Source organism: Drosophila ananassae, chromosome 2R (genome assembly GCF_017639315.1).
Source record: "Drosophila ananassae strain 14024-0371.13 chromosome 2R, ASM1763931v2, whole genome shotgun sequence".
In the NCBI taxonomy this organism is placed as follows: Eukaryota; Metazoa; Arthropoda; class Insecta; order Diptera; family Drosophilidae; genus Drosophila; species Drosophila ananassae.
The window spans coordinates 12,357,226-12,377,609 of NC_057928.1; the positions used below are offsets into that span (position 1 = coordinate 12,357,226).

At 43.4% G+C, this 20,384-nt stretch overlaps 6 protein-coding genes across 8 annotated transcripts; 4 read left to right on the forward strand and 2 right to left on the reverse strand.

Annotated features, from left to right (window-relative positions):
• Positions 1–1,560: 1,560 nt before the first annotated feature.
• LOC6502783 (V-type proton ATPase subunit e) lies at positions 1,561–2,427 on the forward strand. The gene has a single exon (XM_001957697.4). It carries the CDS (start codon positions 1,675–1,677, stop codon positions 1,924–1,926), a length of 252 nt encoding a protein of 83 aa, XP_001957733.1. The 5' UTR covers positions 1,561–1,674; the 3' UTR covers positions 1,927–2,427.
• Positions 2,428–2,916: 489 nt separating this feature from the next.
• Positions 2,917–6,362, forward strand: LOC6506516. 2 transcript variants are annotated; one of them, XR_001408904.3, is made up of 3 exons: positions 2,917–4,976; positions 5,050–5,094; positions 5,558–6,362. XR_001408904.3 is itself a non-coding variant. In XM_001957696.4 (2 exons), the coding sequence occupies exon 1, from the start codon at positions 3,620–3,622 to the stop codon at positions 4,964–4,966; it is 1,347 nt and encodes a 448-aa protein (XP_001957732.1). In that variant the 5' UTR covers positions 2,923–3,619; the 3' UTR covers positions 4,967–4,976; positions 5,558–6,362. The 2 variants fall into 2 exon arrangements, 1 of the variants encoding a protein (XP_001957732.1); XM_001957696.4 differs by lacking the exon at positions 5,050–5,094 and having other exon boundaries at positions 2,923–4,976.
• Positions 6,363–6,723: 361 nt separating this feature from the next.
• On the forward strand, positions 6,724–9,543 carry LOC6506517 (protein tipE). Of its 2 annotated transcripts, none has more exons than XM_001957695.4 (5): positions 6,724–7,012; positions 7,075–7,270; positions 7,325–7,498; positions 7,556–7,792; positions 9,406–9,543. In XM_001957695.4, exons 1-5 carry the CDS (start codon positions 6,730–6,732, stop codon positions 9,449–9,451), a joined length of 936 nt encoding a protein of 311 aa, XP_001957731.1. In that variant the 5' UTR covers positions 6,724–6,729; the 3' UTR covers positions 9,452–9,543. The 2 variants fall into 2 exon arrangements, with proteins under 2 accessions (XP_001957731.1, XP_014764793.1); XM_014909307.3 differs by lacking the exon at positions 9,406–9,543 and adding an exon at positions 8,171–8,791.
• Positions 9,544–11,344: 1,801 nt separating this feature from the next.
• Positions 11,345–14,342, forward strand: LOC6506518. Its single transcript, XM_001957694.4, has 8 exons — positions 11,345–11,494; positions 11,551–11,761; positions 12,206–12,290; positions 12,349–12,551; positions 12,607–12,773; positions 12,840–13,134; positions 13,221–13,358; positions 13,415–14,342. Exons 1-8 carry the CDS (start codon positions 11,349–11,351, stop codon positions 13,742–13,744), a joined length of 1,575 nt encoding a protein of 524 aa, XP_001957730.1. The 5' UTR covers positions 11,345–11,348; the 3' UTR covers positions 13,745–14,342.
• On the reverse strand, positions 13,883–15,255 carry LOC6493429 (cilia- and flagella-associated protein 298). Its single transcript, XM_001957693.2, has 4 exons — positions 14,881–15,255; positions 14,540–14,809; positions 14,363–14,479; positions 13,883–13,891 (listed from the first exon to the last, which is right to left on the reverse strand). The coding sequence occupies exons 1-4, from the start codon at positions 15,253–15,255 to the stop codon at positions 13,883–13,885; spliced, it is 771 nt and encodes a 256-aa protein (XP_001957729.2).
• A 166-nt stretch (positions 15,256–15,421) lies between these two features.
• LOC6493428 (ero1-like protein) lies at positions 15,422–18,524 on the reverse strand. The gene is made up of 5 exons (XM_001957692.4): positions 18,094–18,524; positions 17,589–17,855; positions 16,346–17,031; positions 15,981–16,289; positions 15,422–15,916 (listed from the first exon to the last, which is right to left on the reverse strand). Exons 1-5 carry the CDS (start codon positions 18,232–18,234, stop codon positions 15,865–15,867), a joined length of 1,455 nt encoding a protein of 484 aa, XP_001957728.1. The 5' UTR covers positions 18,235–18,524; the 3' UTR covers positions 15,422–15,864.
• Positions 18,525–20,384: the final 1,860 nt, after the last annotated feature.

The window sequence follows — 20,384 nt, forward strand, 5'->3', positions numbered from 1 at the left end:
TTAAATGGCTAGATTTTATCACTCATACGCACTGTTGGCTGTACCTATTCTTTTAATTTTAAAATTTATGCTTGTATTTAGGATATATTTAAAAAATAATCTTTAACTATTTAGTTTTTATTATTATTAGTTTTTTAACTTAAGAACTTTCAGGCCTTTTTCTTCTACAAATTTTGTTGAACTAAAGGGGCAACGGGTCGTATGCGCAATTTTTTTTAAACGAGTGGATATTGTTTGTTTTGCAAACTAAGAGTAGAATTTCCAAAGTAAATTATATTTTATAGAAAAGAAATAATATTTATTAACCCAAAAAAAGGCTTAGAGCTTGTCTTGGCCAACTTTTCCCCGTTTGGCTATTAAGTTTGAAGCCATCACTACCTAAAGCTCGCTCTCCCACTCTCCACGAGGGAGCAACAGCGGGCCAGCGATGACGTAAAGCCTGCCGACGCAGGCGCCCACCGCCCTAGAATCTCCAGTTGAGAAACAGTGCTGCTGCTGCTGGTCGAAAGCTGAGAAGTGTCAGAAGTGGCGTAAACAGCAGGGAAACGTAACGAGTTCGCCTGTTTGGAATTTTCTCGGCTCGCCCAGCCACGGGGAAATGGTGGAAAAGTGCAGAAACGCAGCATTTCTGGCACTTGGTTAGCTAAGGATTGTAAAGTAATAGCAATAAACAGTGAAAGCCCTTCATCGAGTGAGCCGTGCACGGATTATGAAACTAATTTGATGGCACACTGTGCAACTGTGACTGCGACTACTGCAAGTGTATTGGTGTGGTCTTCTGCCACACATTTCCCCACATTTCCACCCATCACCGACCTACCGCCCGTCCCGCGTGTGCGTGCCCAATGGCAGGAACGTAAATAAACCTCAACACTCTTGGCTGGTACATTCGTAATTTACATGTGAGTACTGCTGCTGCTGCTGCTGCTGCTGAAAAACCAAGTCCCCAAATCGAAACGGAAATCGAACTAAGATCCTTCGACGACCCTCAAAATCATAGCCTACCTACGAGCGCATTGGCGTGCAACTAGAATTTCCCCCATTGCCATTGATTATTCCATGTGGGCTGTGATAAAAACAAAAAATGGAGCGTGTCCAAGTGCTGGTGCCAGAAAGCAGATAATTTGTAGTTGTTTGAATCTTTTTAGTCGCTTTTGTCCTTTGAATGCCATCCGTCCTTTAAAAACTTTTATTGAACTTCAATAGCCACCCTATAGAGACCTTAAACTGTTTGGTTCTTTATAAATTCTAAAGATATAAAAAGAGATCATTTTGGAATAAAAGTTGGAAAGAACTGAATTCGAAAACAATATTTTTAAATATTTTTAAATTCCCCTCTTTTTTCAATTTTTCCTTTGAAACATGGTCTGTAAAAACCTCTCAGTAAATTATTTTTAAATATATATGTAATTAGAACTCTTGTGACAAAGTTATTGAATTTATTGTCTGTCCAATTAATTTATTAAAGTTAAAAAATACATTTTTAACAACGCGCGAAACCATCTGTTGGTCAGTGTTATCAATTCCGAAACCCGTAAAACAGTGATGGAAAACACTTCGCAGTTTTGGAATGCTGGCAAACGCGTTAGTACGTTTCTGCCAAACATATGATTTATAAAAACAGAATTTAATTTTGACGTAAAACGAAAGTTAAAGGAAAAAAACAAAGCAGACATGGGCGCCATTCTTACTATAATCTTTTTCACCACATTTTGGGCGGCTGTGGCTCGTGTGGGACCCCGTATGATGTCCAAGGCACCGCAACAGGATCTTGTACGCTGTTGTTTTCTGCTGGCTGCCGTCTGTTGTTGGCTGTTTTGGTTCTGTTGCTATTTAGCTCAGTTAAACCCCCTAATAGGGCCCAAACTAAACCAAAACACGGTCAAAATCATTGCCAAGTCATGGGACAATCCCTTGGTGGGGTGATAACTGGAAAATAGGAAGGATGAAGGCGATCATGATATCCACGTAGTTAATCTCCCCCGGCGGCACTCTTCTCCGGCGGGTGCAGCCGTGGCCACATCACTCAGCCGGAAACCTCCACAGTATATACACATGGATGTCTAGATGGAACCAATTTCTGTACCCTCAACGTAATAGCAATGTACCTTAACCAGTCGGGAATATTCCGGATTCGTTATTTATATACATTAGCCTATAATGAGCAACTAACCCACACTTAACTCCCACTTTAAAAATAAGATTGATGATTATTGTAATATTAAATTGTTAATCGGAATTGTACTGTATACACCATAAACTTTTGCTTATCAGCTGCTATACTCAGCGGGCATCAGTTTCGGTACTTACAAATTTACAAACACAAAATGTCAACCTTTACTTCCACTATTGTAGTTAATTTTACTAATCAATTATTGTATTTGTGATTTAGTTACTTGCAAATATAGACGAATTTACATTATTTAATCTTTGCTTTTTTGTTAAAGATTTTTTTAATCTATATTTTTGTCGTAGGGAGTCTTAGTTTCCTAACTTTAAGGATTAAGATTAATTTATGGCATGTTTTCAGTTATATTTCTCCATTTAACTATTCAAATTGAAAATTTAGAAGTTTACATTTAGTTTACGCATAAACATACTGCTGTAAGGAGGGCAGGATAAGCACTTGACCAAAAATGGGGCAACAAAAACGACACTACACACACCCCTCAGTGGCACACTCGGTGCACTTGCACTCTTGGCCATGTGGAGGCCGACTTAATCAATGGAAGCCTCTCACTTGGAGTGGGAACACGCTGGAGCCAGCCAGGCGAGCGTGGACGGGGGAGGTGTCAAGGGATGCCCATAGAAATGGCTTCTCTTTTCAGTAACGTGACTGCGGAAATATTGATTTTGCAATAAAAGTGCGCGCGCAGTACCGAGATTTGTGCCAAAAGCGAGAGCAGGACACGAGCCAAATACGATGCCACGATGTGTGGCATGTTGTCGGCGGTCAGTAAGGATATGCGGAGAGCTGGATAACCAGAGAGCCATACACGGTCCTACGGAGCCGAGCCGAATGCACTCGCCAATTCGGAGCAGAAGCCTTGGGCCAACCAGTCGGAGAAACGTCACGAGCCAGCTGCCACTTATTCTAAAGGAAAAAATAATTACAACTGAAAATAACAGTCTAAAAATTAACAAATAAATATCGACAATTTGTAAATCCAATAATTAATTGTGAATTGCCAAGGCTAAGACTTGGATTCGTGGAAAAATCCAAGCCGGAGCCAAAAAGCACGTGATGCAACTGACGACTCCCTTATGGGACAGTGATTAAAGTGAAATTGTGGGGTCAGAGCTAGCCAAAAATCGATAGGGGTCGCCTCCAAAAAACGTGTCCTCCAGCTGGAAACGTGCGCAGCCTGCGAAATTTCCTTTGGTCTTGGTCCTGCTGGTCCCGTCCAAAGTCAGAGCAAATCTCAACCTACGCAGGGTTATATAACACAATCGCTACAATAGCTACAACGCCCACGCAGTTTGCCACTAAATCGATAGACCAAAAACCGTCATGACGAGCACCTAATTGGATTGAACGCGAGGGATTAACCACCAGTGGGCTTTAAAAGGGAACGTCACCATCGAATCCGCGAATTTGGGCTAGTCACTCCGCCAGATAATGGGTAAAAAGAAGGTACCCAGCGAGGAGCTAATCGTCCCGCCGCAGGACAACCGGATATGCGGCACAATATGCATTTGCCAGATGACTCTGGTGCTCAGTTCGGTGGCTCTGGTCTATCTCACAGTGGCCATCTACATGCCCTCCACCAGGGCTTTTAAGAGCGGCATCGACCCCACGCCGGTCATGTGCACCACCACGCGGGCGGTCAACAAGGATAACTGCGAGTGGGGCAGCTGCGGCGAGTGGTGTCTGAGCAAGACCTCCGGCGCCTGCATCCAGATCTACGTGAATCTTCGCAGCAATGGCAGCAACCTCATCTTCCAGAATTGTACGAATTCTGCAAATAAAACGTGTTACGGCATCGACCAGGATCGGGCCGACAAGGCGCGGTGCATCAACGATGAGTGCAAAAACCTTACGGGCACATTCAACTGCACCGCTGGCCAGTGCCTGAACATCACGGATGCCTTCGAGTGTGTCTTCCACAACAGCGACGCACCCGTAAAGTGTTCTGGGCGGAGGGGAAAAATTAATTGCATGGACATTAGTGGCCTGTTCTCCTGTAGCCGGGGAACGTGTCGGAAAATAAGGACCCCCTACAACTGCGACAGGAGGTGTGTGGATATACCGACCCGGAACAAGAATGTGGTGGTGTTAAGTGGGGACAAGGTGTATCTATCCCAGTGCCAGAACGCCATCAATGCGGAAACCCTCGAGGAGGTATGGAACGAATCGAGCGACAACGTGGCCATGACTTCCTGTTACTTCATAAAGAACACATCGGATCGGGTGGATGCAGTGGACTGCATCAACGGCTCCACTCTGGAGCACAATATGCTCAGTGACCTGACCAACTTCACATATCTGAGCCACCTGCACGTATCGGTGGCCACTCCTGTTCCGGAGATAGCACCTCCAGACGTCGACCTGACCATTTCCAACGAGTCCAAGCTAATGATCAACCTGGAGGGCTGTGTAAACACCCTGATGGATGAGTGCAAGGAGTTCCTTAAGGACTTCGGCCGGGATGGCAGCGACCATAATGCCCGCGCCCGCTTCCCCTGCTTCTACTCCCCCTCCAAGAAGGACGTTGTGGTGGCCCGTTTCGATCTGGAGGTTACCTATCGCCAATTTGTGTTCGCCTCGGTGGTGCCATCCGTCCTCTTTGTTGTGTCCTGCTCGGTGCTGCTCCTGTGCCAGCGCACCGTCTACGTGGGCGACGATGCCAAGATGCGATTCAAGGGATGTGTCGATACGGAGACCATCCTGAACAAGAACAACGTGGGCACACCCACCAACGGCGACATGGGCGGAGGTGGCGGCGACGAGGTTATGGCCCTATGAGATCCGTCACGTAAGCGAGAGATTCCACATTCCGCCATGAGAATGGGGTCCTGTCTATAACCGATTTTTCTGCTGACTTACAGTCTTTGCTATTGCCCACATGTGAGAGGTCTGCGCAGTACTTCTAGGTCTCTGGAGCTGTCAATATTGGACTTTTTCCATAACTCGAAAACATAAACTTTAGAAATAGAAAATTTTTTAGGGAGTTCCTTTTCTTCTAGATATAGTAACGACCTCTTCTACTCTCTCTAATCCACTACATATTTTAGAATAGTTTTTATAAGGACACACTTTTGATAGTAATATTAGATATTATAAAGAATATTAACTCCTTAGACTCCTTTAGGAATTAACTTTAGTCATCTTTGATATCTTAGATCCCACATTTTTTTCTTTAAGACTTTGAATAATGATTTTGAAAGGTCGGAAGATTTCAAACAATTTTCAAACTAAAACTCTTAGTGCTTGATTTTTTTCTGCTTTTTTTTAAATAATATTCAATCTCCTTAACCTATACTATACCTATGTAAAATAGTAATAGCTCTCAACTATTAACACCCCAAACTAAATAAGATTTCTTGTATCTTCTAGGCATTCCTCTGCTCCAGGAAGACAGTCCGGTACACCAAACGGGAGTCTTCGCATTGCAATAATTGGAGTTGGGCACAAGCTAAAGAGTCAGAAACACAATCGAGCAACTTGAAATTCTTTGTAATCCTTCCATCGAACTCTTAACACTCAAATCACACATTTGTAGACACGTAACAGGACACAGACCACACCTCAGAGGCTTGCAAGGACACTCCTGAGAAACTGAAACCGAAACCGAAAACGAAAAACGAAACTGTACACCACATGCGAGGCGCTTGATATTCTCAAGATACGACGATCGACGAGATCTGAAGACAATATTAGTATAATTTACAATCATTTAGTTATTTTTTGGGTTAAGGCCAGAGCCAGAGCCAGAGGCTGAAGGAACTGTAGGATAGGTGAGAGGGGATTTAATTGCAGATCGCGGAAGATTAAATTACAAATTTTTGCTATTATGGAACTTAGTTTTATCTAGGGAATAAACGCACACACACCCACAGCCACATGCACAGCAAAAGCACACACTCACACTGACACACTGACACACTCACACACCACACACACACACCAAAACAGACACACACACACCCAACACCCAAAAGCAGCTGAAAAGGATATAGAACAAGGTTCAGTCACCGGGAGAGAAGGCAGAGGAATTCAAAAAATGGCTTAGAGAGAGGGATGCGTGATTAAAAATCTAAATAAAATCTCGAACAACAAACTAGTCAAGAAAGTCAAAGCTAAAGTTAACCTTAACGAAGTAAAAAAAAAAAGAAATAATTTAGATAAAAGAAAACTAAAACTAATCAATATACAAGAAACCCCCTTCCAAAAGGAGAGGTTCAATATAATACGAAAACAAAAATAGTTTAAAACCAAAATAAGAGAAAACATTTTCCATTTCGGCTATAAAAATATAAGGCAACGGGGATTATAGAAAGTTAGAATTGTAAGTTATTAAAAAAAAGCAAAAAAAAAATTAAAGGAAAGAGCGAGAGATTAGAACTTTATTGTAGAAAGCAGCGAATGTTAGCGGTGTTCATTTTAAAGGCTTTTACCGATCCAACTAAATCTAAGCACCAACACGAAAGAATAAGAACAGAGATTTAAAACCCACACTAGACACCAGGAGACACAGAACACACCAGAATACAAAACACACCTCCGCCATGAAGAAGAGCTCCACGCTGACGACGACCACGTCGATGCCCACCAGCCCCACGCTCTCGACCCAGACTCTCTCCGCCAGCAAGATCAGTCTGACCAGCAGTCGGTGTGGCTCCACAGCGGGATCGGTATGCGGCTCAGCGGGATCTGGTTCGGGACGATCCGCCTGCCAGTCACCGGTGAGGCCGGGGAGCGGATGCGTGGATGCCCTCAAGGCGAAGCGGGAGGAGATCGAGATCGAAACGGTGCTTGAGAAGGCAAAGTTCTACACCTCAGTGTGCCTTGGTAGGATCATGATTCAACTCTTTCTATAATTTATTTACGAATATTATTTAATTCCCTTACAGGTACGACTGCCATTTTGTCGGTGTTCACATTCCTCTTCCTGATACCCTTTGTCGTGGATCCCGCCATTTCAACGATCATCGCTGATTATGATCCAGTGCCGGTGACCTGCATCGTCATCGATCACATCTATGCGGAGGGCATCAAGAACTGCAGCTGGAGCTCCTGTCGCGAGGGCTGCACCTCATCACTCACCAAGTAAGGCTCTTCAGAGGATAATAAGAAGTCCTGAAACTAACTCACAAATTTCAGGTGCCATCAGTTGTTTGTCAACTACACGCGCATCCCGTTCAGCGAGTGGGAGCGCAATCCTCGGGACCTGGACACGGTCAACTGGGATGTGAGCTACACCAAATTCCTGATAAACTCGGAGGGCTGTGGCTATCCACCCACGACCAACTGCAGTGTCTTTGCCAGGCAGTACGGGTGAGTAAGACTCCATGACACGAATCCTTTAAACTAAATCGGAATATTCCCAAATAGATTCTCACATATTGGAGAACCATTTCCCTGCTACTACAGCAGGGCATATCCGGAGGTGGTGATCGGTCGGTACTCGTGGGAGAACAACCTGTACCACCTGATCCTGTCGCTGATCATACCGAACGTGCTCTTTGCCATCTCGATCGGGGTGCTCAGCTACTGGTACTGTCCCTGCTGCGAGAAGGCCTGCAACAAATCCTCGCGGGTCTATGCCGAGAAGTTCCCGACCAAGGAAGAGTGAGTGCCATTGCTAGCTTCATGTCCAGCGCTGTCCTGCATCTTGTTCTCATTCTCATTGCGAGTTTGGCAAATTTACTCCCCCGTATCCGTATATCCGTATCTGTATATTGTAGTAGACAACACACACACACTAATCACCACCTCCCAGATCCATAGAACATGAACTCATTGTGCCTTGTATGAAGATAATGTCGACCAAGAAATGACCAAAAAACTAAAATTTTGATTATTGCAACTTATTGTCATGATTGTTGATTATCCTTATGTTAATCCTTAAGCTATTGGCCTGAAACGTACATGTTTTTGTTTCCATTACCCAGACCATTAAGCATTTCCTTCGTTATATTTCTCTTTACTACTCTGCATTATTTCCAGGATCGTTAACTGCATGAAATGTAATACGGAAAAGTCGTTGTCCTTGAATGTATTTTGAATACGATCCAATCAAAGCGAGAGTGCCTGAATTTTGATCCAAACAATATACAAAAATAATAATCTATTGTGATAGGTTAAGTGCGATGGTATTTCATAAAAATATCCCCAAAATACTTGCACCAATTGTGCGGCACCCAGTTCGCTTGTCCACTCAAACACTCACTACAACAAAGTCCCTAATCGAATTGTTACTCTGAAGTGTCCTTAGCAAATACTGCCTTTCTTAATACTCCCAATTCTAGACTCTAGAGAATCGCACACCTCTCAAGGATCTCTCTATCGCACAATGGATAGGAATTCCACTCGAAATACAATCGAAACTCACGAAAAGATACTCAATCCAATTAGCTTTAATTCTCCAGATATAGATTATCTGAGATAGGTTTCGTTCAGGATAAAACGAATTAGTTTACACTAGCATTTGCCCTCTTTTCTTTAAACATAAATACCATCAGGAGTACCACAGAATCCACTAGTGATTTGGGGAACCCCCGAGGGGTTAGCCTAGACAACAACCTGCGTGGTGAGATTTGTAAAAGTTGCCACACTGCTTAAAATTTTTTTGAAAATTTCAGAAATACGAAAGTATTTGAAAAATTTAAGTCTTTAATAAACAAAATAAAGATTTCTTTAGTAATTTTTAATAAATTTGGACTTCATTTTTTTGTAAAAATGTGGCATCACCGCAAATCAAGATCAGTTCTAATCTTCAAATCTCTAAAAATGTAAATTCTACTAATTAAGTTCAGAATTTATTATTATTTAATCGCAGTTTAATCACTAATTAAACACTTATTGTTGATCAATCAAGCAATTTACATAAAAGTAAAGTTTTATTACTGATTTTAGCAAAAACACTGGCCTAAAATAGGTGTCAGTGTCACCTTGAAGTGAAATTTAAGCGAAATTTTAGTGAAAGTGTTTTCTGTGGCACCCCTGTAGACATAATATTAAACATATCGAATTTTTCTCTTTACGATCTAATTAGAATTGCTTTGGAAAATACTTTATGCATGCTTTGCCCTTAAACTGTTACTAATATTTATTAATTCCGAATTTAGATGGCATGATCCGTTAATCCCAATCTATATATAGCCATATAATACTTATATATTATCGCTTTGATCTGATTAGAAATGATTTTGAACTCTGTTCCAATCGAATTCCAATTCTAGCAAACTTCTGTGTCACAGTGACGAAGACGATGAAATGGAATACTAGCAAAAAATAATATTAGTTAATGCCCTTAACAAATAGCAAATTCAAATTTGTAGTCTGTACCACAACACATAGCTTATCTAGATATACATTATATACAAATGATAGAAATTCCATTTGACATTTGCCATATATTACATCGGAAAAAAAACAAGAAAAGACAAAAAAAAAGTATATAAAAAATTGCTGGCGGAGCATCGTCGAAGGATACAACTTTTTCTCAGCCATTTTATTCGAAATTTTAGCGCTCAAGACAAGATTTGTTAACATTAACTTTGCCATCATATTGTTATGCTAGACATATTATAGAGTCTATTTGGTTGGAATACTTTAGAACTTGGCTTTTGAACCGGCTTTTGGAGGCGGCAACGATGCTCCGCTTCATAATTATTGCGCCACTCTCGACTTCGATTTCCACAGAGATAATACCAATACCAATTAAAGAATCGCTTGTTTTCAACAAATTGTGATAGTAGTCATAAAAAATATTAAGTAAATTCGTATTACTAACTAAACAAAGAAACAAAAAGTATATGGAAAGCGAAACCGAAATACCAATCAAAGCAATTGTATAGAAACGATACCCGATACTGCTCCGGGCCAAAAAAAAAAAAAATTATAATGGCCGAGACTCGATATAATTCCGGGCGGGCGGAGATCAAACTCAAAAAATATATAGATACCAGATACAATCCATGGGGATAAGCAGCGGAACCAAACAAAATTTTTCACACTCATCCACACAGACACACTCGCATTGGGACACTCTTCGACATTTTTGAAATAGTTTTAACAATCTTATGTAAAAAAAAGCAAAACATCTAATGGATTATAACAATATATATAAATATTGATATATATACAAAAAACATATAGCTTAGCAGAACCGATATAACGCACGTTGCTTATGAGAATTTTTTAAATCATACAAACCAAACCGAACAACAAACCAATTTGAATGCAAAACGATTAAAATTTTTTACTTAACGTGTCTTTATCAATAAACAAATTAAACCAGCTAACGGCCTATTTAATAAACAATTAAAACAAAAAAAAAAGAGAAACAAAAACAAAAGTGGAGAAATGCTAAATAAGAGATGTTTTCTTTCAAAACTTTCATTTTGGGGAGCGAAAGAGTAGCAGAAGCCAGAAATCAGGACACGGGGGCTAGCCAACAAAGAGAGAGTGAGAGAGAGAGAGAGACTGGGAGGATTCTCCAGGCGCAGGCGTGTTGACAGGATCTGGAACCATTTGTTGAGCTGGCTCCATCCCTGTCCCTGTTTCTGTTTCCTTTTCAGTTTCAGTCAAGGGTTTGTTTTGACCTGGCCTTTCACTTTCGCTTTCGCTTTCGACCAAAAGTAAGAGTGCGCAGTGCGTCCTTTGGCAGCCCTGGCATCCGCTCCGGGACTCAGTCAGGACTCAGTTGCTGCCAGGAGCGGACGTGGTTAAGGACGTGGCCCCTCCAAAAATCATAGTCGCACCAAAACGGAAGGCCTCGGAAGCAGCCAAAGCTCATTCATCAAACATTGACGTCCCAGTTCCTTACCCACTCCAGGACACTTCCACATTCCACATTCCACCCACCTGACCAAGTCATTTTAAAGTCCAAATACAAACAAGCAAGTCGAACTCGGACCGAAAATAGAACAGCACTCGCTCGCCCAAAAACAAACAGCGACCCAGCCCACCGCACCGAACCACCCCAAAGACACCAACAACCCACCCACCCAGCAACCAAAAAAAGGAATCACCTTGAAAACGTCGCAGGACGAAAAGCCAGCGATAGACAATCGGGGATTTGGAAAGGAGGAGCACGGCCGGAAAGTGGGACACCAAATCAACAAGTCGTAAATTAGCCACGAATTAGCCCGCTCCCAGGTATCACTCACTCTGCAAGGATATGGCGCGGCGCAAGGACAAGCCGCGCTTGATTCCCGAGCAGGACAAGCGCATCTGTCGCGCCATCTGCCTCTGCCAGCTCACGATGGTGCTATCCTGTGTGTCCATCGTCTACCTGAGTGTGGCCATCTACTCGCCCTCCCTCAAGTGGGTAATTCTGCCTTCCATAAAAGCTATTTTATTAAATATTTTCCCCATTTTAGGGCCTTCAAATCGGGCTTCGAACATGATCCAGTCATGTGCCAGACGGTGGACCGGCAGATGCCCAACAACTGCCCCTGGGCGTCCTGCGGCGAGTGGTGTCTGACCAGGACCAGTGGCTTCTGTCCCCAAATCCACTCGATAGTGCGTCGCAATGGTACGGATATTCAGCTGAACAATTGCACTCGGATAACCAACACATCCTGTGCTATGGTGAGTCCTTAAATTATGGATCCTAACACAAAAGGCTATTAGAATCCTGAAATGTCCAGGAAGGAAGAAATAGTATTTAGATTTCTCTCTAAATATTAAAAATGTCAATTTAATTAAGGCAACTATTTTTATCAGGACATTCTCTCCAAGCACGAATAGTTTCAAAGTTTTTTTTCGCAACTACAACACAACCACACCCCCATCCATATAAGCCCCCAACCATACCAAAATATAACCACCCACGACCAAAGACGTCATCGTCTTGGACATCCCATTGAGGCGGACATGACTCATCCCCAGCCGAGCTAAGGTTGCGGCTCCCATTAATGGACGAGGCGATGAGGCCTGTCAAGTATTTGCCCCACCGTCTTTATGGCCCGTGGCGCCACGAGAGTTTAACGATCATTGAATGGCCATTATCCTTATTTTATCCCTCTCCTGTAGATTGATTTGAATCGCCTCAACAAGTTCAACTGCAACAACGGCACCGCCTGCAACAACATTCGCGGCGTGTTCAACTGTTCGAATGGCAAGTCGCGTCCTTCCTCCGGCCATAACATTTCAATTACTTAATCTGATTTCCACAGGACACTGCAAGAATATGTCGGAGTTCTTCCTGTGCCACCACAAGGCCGATGGGCACACCATAAACTCACAGAAGGACAACACCAAGCTGAACGGATTCTTCGAGTGCCACGGAGTCCACTGCACCAAGATCAAGAAGCCCTTCTCCTGCGATCGCTACTGCTCCAAGATAACCACCGCGAATGTGAACACCTTAATCATGCATGTAAGTAAGGATAATAATAGTAAGATTGGAGAGTCTAACACGAAGCCTTAAATAGGAGGACAACGTCATCGCCGCGGATTGCGAGAGTGCAGTGGCCTTCAACCAGGCCCGTGGGTCCGAGCATGGAGTGCGCATTGAACCCACAGAGTTCTGGAAGGAGGACGATGGCAACCTGTTGACTAACTGCGCCACAGTGACCCGAGAATCCGACAACCGCATCACGTAAGAATCCTTTAAAATATCCTTAAGGACACTCTTTTAAAAACTATATATTTCCCTCAAAAATAGTGCCACAGACTGCCTGAATGGAACTCTCCTGGAGCACGATACTTTGCCAGCTCCATTCATGAACTTCACCCAGTTCTGGGCGATCTACGAGAATAGCACTAGGTCGGTGGATCCCGAGCAGCGGTATTTGCCCAACCAGGCCAATCTGACCATCTACAACTGGAAGAAACTGTACATCAACCTGGAGGGATGTGTCAACACTCTACGCGGGGAGTGCAAGGACTTTGTGGCTCGCTATGGCAACGACGGGGACAACAACACCGCCCAGTCACGCTACCAGTGCTACTACAACAAGGTTATTATTCCGGAGTGGGAAACTCCCATGAATGTATCCCTCCTGGTATCAGTTTACTTGAGGTTGAATTTATTTCGGTGTTTCAGGACTCGAATGTGGAGTTTGTGGTGGCACGCTACGATTTGGACAAGGTCTACAGGGAGCTGTTAGTGTCCCTGATTGTGCCCATAGTGCTGTTTGTGGTTTCCTCCATCTCGCTCTGCATCATCACCAAGTCCGTGAAGGTAGTAACAACCAAACAAATTCCACAGAAATCAGTAACTAACCATTTTCCTTCCAGGTGGGCGACGATGCCAAGATGCGATGTGTGTGTGCTGGCGAGGATTCGGACAACGATCAGGGCTTTGGAGCTGCCATGGCCAACAAGCAGCCAGACACCATGTACGACACGGACGACGATGTGGTCGATCTGGAGCACCAGGCACTGAGTGGACCAGAACTACAGGATATTGCCTCGCCCTTGGATAGCCACGAAATGATTGGCAGCACCAAGTCGCTGATACCACTGAGTCCTGCCGGAGACTCGGGAAACAGTGAGCAGAACTTTGACCAGGAGCAGGAAAAGGCCGCCAAGTGCGACGTACCCGAGAAGCCACTAGTCATACTTTAAACGGATTACCCATTGGAGTTTGCAAGGCAAGCAGCGGAGGATATCCTATACAAGAGAAACAGCACCAAACTTTAAGGACCTGTGCATTGTACAAGGGGAACTGAATTTAAATTCTACTCAGTGCATTTATACAAACGTTTACACCAACTAGCAAGGAATTGGAAGGAAAGGTTCTTAACTTTTCGCGGCAGCACCAACACCAAGGATAATCACAAAACGCAACGACCAAGTTAAGTGGCCGCCGAAACTCCCACGAGCTTTATTTACCCGGCCGAGCGAAGATATTCCCACTCTAGCAGTTCCAGCAGATGCGCCTTAGACGAGTTGCATTTATATAGACTATATATAGAGCATAATCCTACCGACATCTGCTGAACACTAACCAGATCCAGGAGGGACAGACCAAGGAAGCGAGCTCCTCTCTTAGACGTAGGATATGTAGGCATCCGACTCGCCTTAACTCTCGACTTTGTAGCTATGCAATATTCAAACATTTTTCTTAAACTAGTCTAGCCGGAGGAGCCACAGTACCTACATATATCTGATATACTTATACATACTCGAATAGCAAATAAACTCCATTTGGAATTCTCTCTATACAATATATATAGCTCTTACCTTTAGCTCCTCCTGGCGGCGGAAGGCATCGGCCATCATCTGGCGGCGTATGTGCTCCGATATTACGGCCTCCCTTGCCGGAGGTCCATCGCCTAGTTGATTTATCTTGACCACCACCTGGGATTACACATTACGTAGTGAACCATTTAATTTGAGCTTGCCGAGAATGAAACCCACCTTGGTCTTGTCATTGCCGCCCAAGTAATCCTTCAGGATTTTGCCCATAAGGATCTGCTTACCGGCGAACCATAGTTGGGCCTTCGAGGGCTCAATGACCTCCTTGGAGGCCTGGGTGCCGCTTAGGTCCTCCATGTTGGCAAACTCCATGCGAATCGTGTCATGGGGCGGCAACTGCATGGGATAAACGATGGTAACAGCGCCCCTCAGGAGGTTCATGGCCTCCTCGACTATTTTAAGGGTCAGAGCTTTCGAGGATTTGGCCAGTTTCTAAAGGATAAAAAAGAATTTCTATTTGAGGAACCTCTTTAGGATAGTTTCCTTCTATCATCCAAGATTACCCGATCTATCATGGCCTTGGCGTCGGTCATGGCATTGGCCAGAACCTTCCGCATGGCCTCAGTGGGCTGCTGGCCGTTGCGGCGGGAGAGGGGATCCTTGTTGAAACTGAACCCACCAGAAGGAATGCATTTATCGGCCCACACATCCTTCAGCTTGAGCTCCTCGATCTGGTCGTCGTTGAGACCAACCATTTCGCTGGGAAGCATGGTGCCGTGCTCGGCCAGCTCCTCGATTTCCATGCAGACGCGCTGCACCTTCAACTGCCCATTGTAGATGGCCACCAGATCCCGCAGTACGGTGTCTGACTTTTCGTTAACACTGGTCTCGAACAGGAAGAGGGTCTCATCCCCACGTTTCACTTGAAGAACCACCATTTCGAATAGTAAAATATATTTTTCGACTGATCAAACCGGTGCCAGTTTTGAAATTGTCACAAAAAGCCGACAACCGACAGCAGCTGGAAAAGCAAACAACTCGGTTGCTAGGCCCGGTTTCGATGGAGATGTTTCTAAGGACAAAGGGGGTAAAGAGCTTCGGCAATTTCCAACAGTCGGTACATTTATTTTTTGTTTTTTTCTGTGTCGTAAGGTCGAATTATTGCACAATGCGTTTACTTTTCCATTAAGGTCTGCTTACAAATTTCTTCTGCTACAATAAATACTATCCTAACTTACAATAAACACCTGCATCCATCCAGGGATATATATTTTTGTTTGGTTTTATCGGTACGATTGGTTGTCTGGTGGGTGGGTGTTGGGTGTGCTAAAGTACAAGTAGCCTAGAGAAACTGTTTTAATGTATGTACAAGGAAGCAGCTATTCTGATGTCTGACGGCTAGCCTCTGGCCGGTCATGGGATCGAGGTTAAAAGGTATTAAACAGCAGCCACAATCTCGACGTAGCCCAATATGCAGTCATGTCAATTAACTAGTAGTTTGAGCTGAGTGCAGCGTCTTATCACTCGGTTAATCCTGATTAGCTATGTTATCTTAGGACGCGCCTGAAGTTTTCCATCTCATATATACTGTTTGATAATCTGAAATGAAAATAATAGATTCATTAACTTTTTAATTGTGTATTTGTGGCAGAGAAACACCCACCTGCCAAAGGCGTTAAAAAGAGCCACAATTTCCGTACGTGAGAGCCGGAAAATGGGATCTGCCTCAATGTGTGGCTTATCCCACAGCCCGCTCTCCGTCGCCAGGTTGAGCTTCTCCGAATATAGGATCTTGAGAGCAGTTCCCAATCCCTGGGTCTGCAGTTTGCCCCATAGCTTGCACTTGTCGCAACCCACACAGCTCATGATACGGGATATGTTGCGGAACTTTTCCTTGTAGTCGTGTTTGAATTTTATGGAGGCAATGCCGCTGCTGAAAAGAGCGTTCTCGTCAAAGTGCGACTGGAAGGATCTGCGGATAAACCATGAAATTATTTCACTTTCTTCAAAAAAGAAAATATTACTCACTCTACAACACTCAGTAGATCGTTGATGGCCAGCTTTACCTCGTCATCCTCTTCTGCTATACCCGTGTAGTAATCCTCCCTTCGCAGATAAGGAGCAGCCTTGGCCAGGGCGCGCAGCTCTACCAGATAGATGAAGTACAAGTTGCGTAGCCAGTGCGGTCCCTCGCCACCAGTTGTTTCGGGGCTGAAACGGCGCTTAAATTCCTTGGCATTCGGTCCCCATATGCCTTGCGGATCGAGGAAGTCCTTCGACTCGGACAGCAAGTACTTGGAGCACAGATGTATGTTGATGCTGGAGTGCAGGCCGGAGATGATGCGGTAGAAGGCGCGCTGCTCCAAGCACACATCCCTCAGATCCATGTGAGGAACATAGCTCGAGAACTTGTTAGCTGTCTCGTTGTTGCCACCAAAGCAGTTCTCCAGATAGATGCTCTTCCAGATGCGATGCGCCGACTCCCCACGATAGCCAGTATACCGCTCCGGATTCAATAGCAGATCCACGTACTGGGAGCCCTCTTCGTGATCATCCACAATGCAAAAGTCCTCCTCGGCCTCGTCGTGCTTCGCCCACAGCTCGAACTCCCGGTGCGCCTGGTCGCTAATGCTGGTGTCCAGGAAACCCAGGGCGCTGTCAAAGTCCTCAACCTCCGAACAACTGCCGCCATCCGTCTGCGCTTCGCGGGTGTACTGAAAAATTCAGATGAGGAAGCCAGTAAGTCAATTGTGTAATATTTCCATCTGTGCAAACAATTAAGCTGCGATTGTAAGTCACTTATATTATGTTTATATTCCTTTGTGGGTATTAAGGGGTGTGTAATATATACTGCCAGTTTATGAATTTAAAAAAAGATCTAAAAATAACAACTTAATAATTGCACTTTCTATGAGCCATTAATTGATTTGGCAACAACTACACGAGCACGGGAACTACGTGAGCTTCGCCATGCCGTAAAAATTTGTTTTCAAACAAATACACCTGATCGGGAAAGTTGTGAAACTAATACAAACAAAAGGGGCGGATAAGTGCTCAATGAGAACCGGCCGCACCACGTCAGCAGCAGAGAAACAAATCAAAGGCCACATCATTACCCACAAAACGCTCAATGGGAGATTACAGATGTGCTCCATTCCAATATAAGTAAATCACCTGCAAAAGCCAACCCATCGCTTCCCCACACTTCCAGCAAAATAATTAAGAAGATAAGGGGGCTGGTAGTATTCTGATTTGGAATGCCATCGCTTACCTTGAAGGCCGCGGATTTCTCCTTGTGCTCGCCATTCTCCTTGATGCCCTGCGGGATGGCCTGCTCCTCACAGTTCTCCACCTGGCAGAAACGAATCGCACAGCGACTGTCGTCCGGCCAGAAGGGGCATTCCAGCTTTAGGTTCACCTTGTAGAAGCGGAAGAAGTTCTTTACGAGCAGACTCTGCAGGCGTGGATAGATCTTCATGTTGTTAAAATGGTCCACTGTGTCCACGTCACAGCTGCAGTCGTTGATGGATCCTTCCAGCTAAAAGGATATAGTTTTAATAAGCGATTTAAATTGCAAATAAAATATACCAGATCTCTGTTCAAATTGAATTATTTTCACCACAAGCTTAGGTAATTACTAATTCATTTTATTAGAGGCAATTGATGAGCAATACGCCCACCAAAAAATAATTTAATTAAAGATCTTAAAAGCACCCAAAAATAAAAGAAACCTAAACCATAATTTAATCCTATTATATCGCCCCAAGAACACCTACCTCGCAGAAACAGTTCTTGTTGGTCTCCGTCTCGTCTAGGGCTGCAAAGTATCCACGTGTGGACTCCGTCCAGTAGAGGAGAAGCACAAGGACCACCAGAACGGAGGCCCACAAATTCCGCTGCACCGTGTTTGTTGTCATTTTGTAGTTGTTTCTACAGCCGTGGCCACGACTGTTGCACTCGGTTCTCTCCTATGTTGGTATATTTCTGGTGTTGCTGAGGTGTGTTGTGTGTTTGGACGCACTTATTAACCGACTCGCCGATGGATCGCATCTGATTCTGCAACCTGACTGCGCGGCTGATATTTGCACTTGCCAATTTCACGGTGTTTAGCGAGTATAAACGGTTCGCAGCAGCAGCATTGTTGATTTACGGATTCATGATTTTGGACACGTACTTTTAATGTGACCGTACACGCGAGACAAAAATATACTAAATTTCAGCCGATGACAACAACTGCGATTATCCAACACTTTTTACATGGCGTTGCCAGTGATTTTGAAAATTAAAAATTTAAAAATAGTATTTAGGCAATATTATAAATGGGGATTTGAGGTCCTTATTGCGCTGATTACAGAATGGTAAAATATTTCCAGATCAGACATAAATTGGCAAAGCTATGGGTATCGGAAGGAGGTCAACTGGGAGAAATTGGGAAACCCCACATTTTTATAGGGGTTCCCCTTGAAAAAATTTGAAAAATTTCAAAATGTAATTCAAGCAATGTTTTAAATGAGGAATGGAGCTTTTCGATGCGCTGAGCTCAAAATGGTGTACTATTTCCAGATCGGATTAAAATTGGCAGAGCTATGGCTATCGGAACAGGGTCAACTGAGGAAAGTTGGAAACTCCACTTTTTTAAAGGGGTACCCCTTGAAAAAATTTGAAAAATTTCAAAATAGTATTTAAGCAATATTTTGAATGAGGAATGGAGCTACTGGATGCGCTGAGCTCAAAATGGTATACTACTTCCAGATCAAATATAAATTGGCAGAGCTATGGCTATCGGAACAGGGTCAACTGAGGAAAGTTGGAAACTCCACTTTTTTAAAGGGGTACCCCTTGAAAAAATTTGAAAAATTTCAAAATTGTATTTAAGCAATATTTTGAATGAGGAATGGAGCTACTGGATGCGCTGAGCTCAAAATGGTATACTACTTGAAGATCGGATACAAATTGGCAGAGCTATGGCTATCGGAAGGGGGTCAACTGAGGAAAGTTGGAAACTCCACTTTTTTAAAGGGGTACCCCTTGAAAAAATTTGAAAAATTTCAAAATAGTATTTAAACAATATTTTGAATGAGGAATGGAGCTACTGGATGCGCTGAGCTCAAAATGGTATACTACTTCCAGATCAAATATAAATTGGCAGAGCTATGGCTATCGGAAGGGGGTCAACTGAGGAAAGTTGGAAACTCCACTTTTTTATAGGGGTACCCCTTGAAAAAATTCGAAAAATTTCAAAATAGTATTTAAGCAATATTTTGAATGAGGAATGGAGCTACTGGATGCGCTGAGCTCAAAATGGTATACTACTTCCAGATTGGATATAAATTGGCAGAGCTATGGCTATCGGAAGGGGGTCAACTGAGGAAAGTTGGAAACTCCACTTTTTTAAAGGGGTACCCCTTGAAAAAATTTGAAAAATTTCAAAATAGTATTTAAGCAATATTTTGAATGAGGAATGGAGCTACTGGATGCGCTGAGCTCAAAATGGTATACTACTTCCAGATCAAATATAAATTAGCAGAGCTATGGCTATCGGAAGGGGGTCAACTGAGGAAAGTTGGAAACTCCACTTTTTTATAGGGGTACCCCTTGAAAAAAATCGAAAAATTTCAAAATGGTATTTAAGCAATATTTTAAATGAGGAATGGAGCTTCTCGATGCGCTGAGCTCAAAACGGTGTACTATTTCCAGATCAGACATAAATTAGCAAAGCTATGGGTATCGGAACAGGGTCAACTGAGGAAAGTTGGAAACTCCACTGTTTTATAAGGGTACCCCTTAAAAAAATTCGAAAAATTTCAAAATAGTATTTAAGCAATATTTTGAATGAGGAATGGAGCTACTGGATGCGCTGAGCTCAAAATGGTATACTACTTCCAGATTGGATATAAATTGGCAGAGCTATGGCTATCGGAAGGAGGTCAACTGAGGAAAGTTGGAAACTCCTCTTTTTTATAGGGGTACCCCTTGAAAAAATTCGACAAATTTCAAAATGGTATTTAAGCCATATTTTAAATGAGCAATGGAGCTTCTCGATGCGCTGAGCTCAAAATGGTATGCT

Bases quoted from the DNA above. Each gene is read 5' to 3' on its own strand.
- LOC6506516 (XM_001957696.4), top strand. From the start codon at position 3,620: ATGGGTAAAAAGAAGGTACCCAGCGAGGAGCTAATCGTCCCGCCGCAG.
- LOC6502783 (XM_001957697.4), top strand. From the start codon at position 1,675: ATGGGCGCCATTCTTACTATAATCTTTTTCACCACATTTTGGGCGGCT.
- LOC6493429 (XM_001957693.2), bottom strand. From the start codon at position 15,255: ATGGTGGTTCTTCAAGTGAAACGTGGGGATGAGACCCTCTTCCTGTTC. The intron at 14,810-14,880 runs GTAATCTTGGAT...TTTATCCTTTAG, and splicing joins CCAAGGCCATGATAGATCGG to AAACTGGCCAAATCCTCGAA. The intron at 14,480-14,539 runs GTGGGTTTCATT...GTGTAATCCCAG, and splicing joins GCGGCAATGACAAGACCAAG to GTGGTGGTCAAGATAAATCA.
- LOC6506518 (XM_001957694.4), top strand. From the start codon at position 11,349: ATGGCGCGGCGCAAGGACAAGCCGCGCTTGATTCCCGAGCAGGACAAG. The intron at 11,495-11,550 runs GTGGGTAATTCT...TCCCCATTTTAG, and splicing joins ATCTACTCGCCCTCCCTCAA to GGCCTTCAAATCGGGCTTCG. The intron at 13,135-13,220 runs GTTATTATTCCG...TCGGTGTTTCAG, and splicing joins ACCAGTGCTACTACAACAAG to GACTCGAATGTGGAGTTTGT.
- LOC6506517 (XM_014909307.3), top strand. From the start codon at position 6,730: ATGAAGAAGAGCTCCACGCTGACGACGACCACGTCGATGCCCACCAGC. The intron at 7,013-7,074 runs GTAGGATCATGA...ATTCCCTTACAG, and splicing joins CTACACCTCAGTGTGCCTTG to GTACGACTGCCATTTTGTCG. The intron at 7,793-8,170 runs GTGAGTGCCATT...CATTATTTCCAG, and splicing joins AAGTTCCCGACCAAGGAAGA to GATCGTTAACTGCATGAAAT.
- LOC6493428 (XM_001957692.4), bottom strand. From the start codon at position 18,234: ATGACAACAAACACGGTGCAGCGGAATTTGTGGGCCTCCGTTCTGGTG. The intron at 17,856-18,093 runs GTAGGTGTTCTT...ATATCCTTTTAG, and splicing joins ACAAGAACTGTTTCTGCGAG to CTGGAAGGATCCATCAACGA. The intron at 15,917-15,980 runs GTGGGTGTTTCT...TTTTCATTTCAG, and splicing joins CTTTTTAACGCCTTTGGCAG to ATTATCAAACAGTATATATG.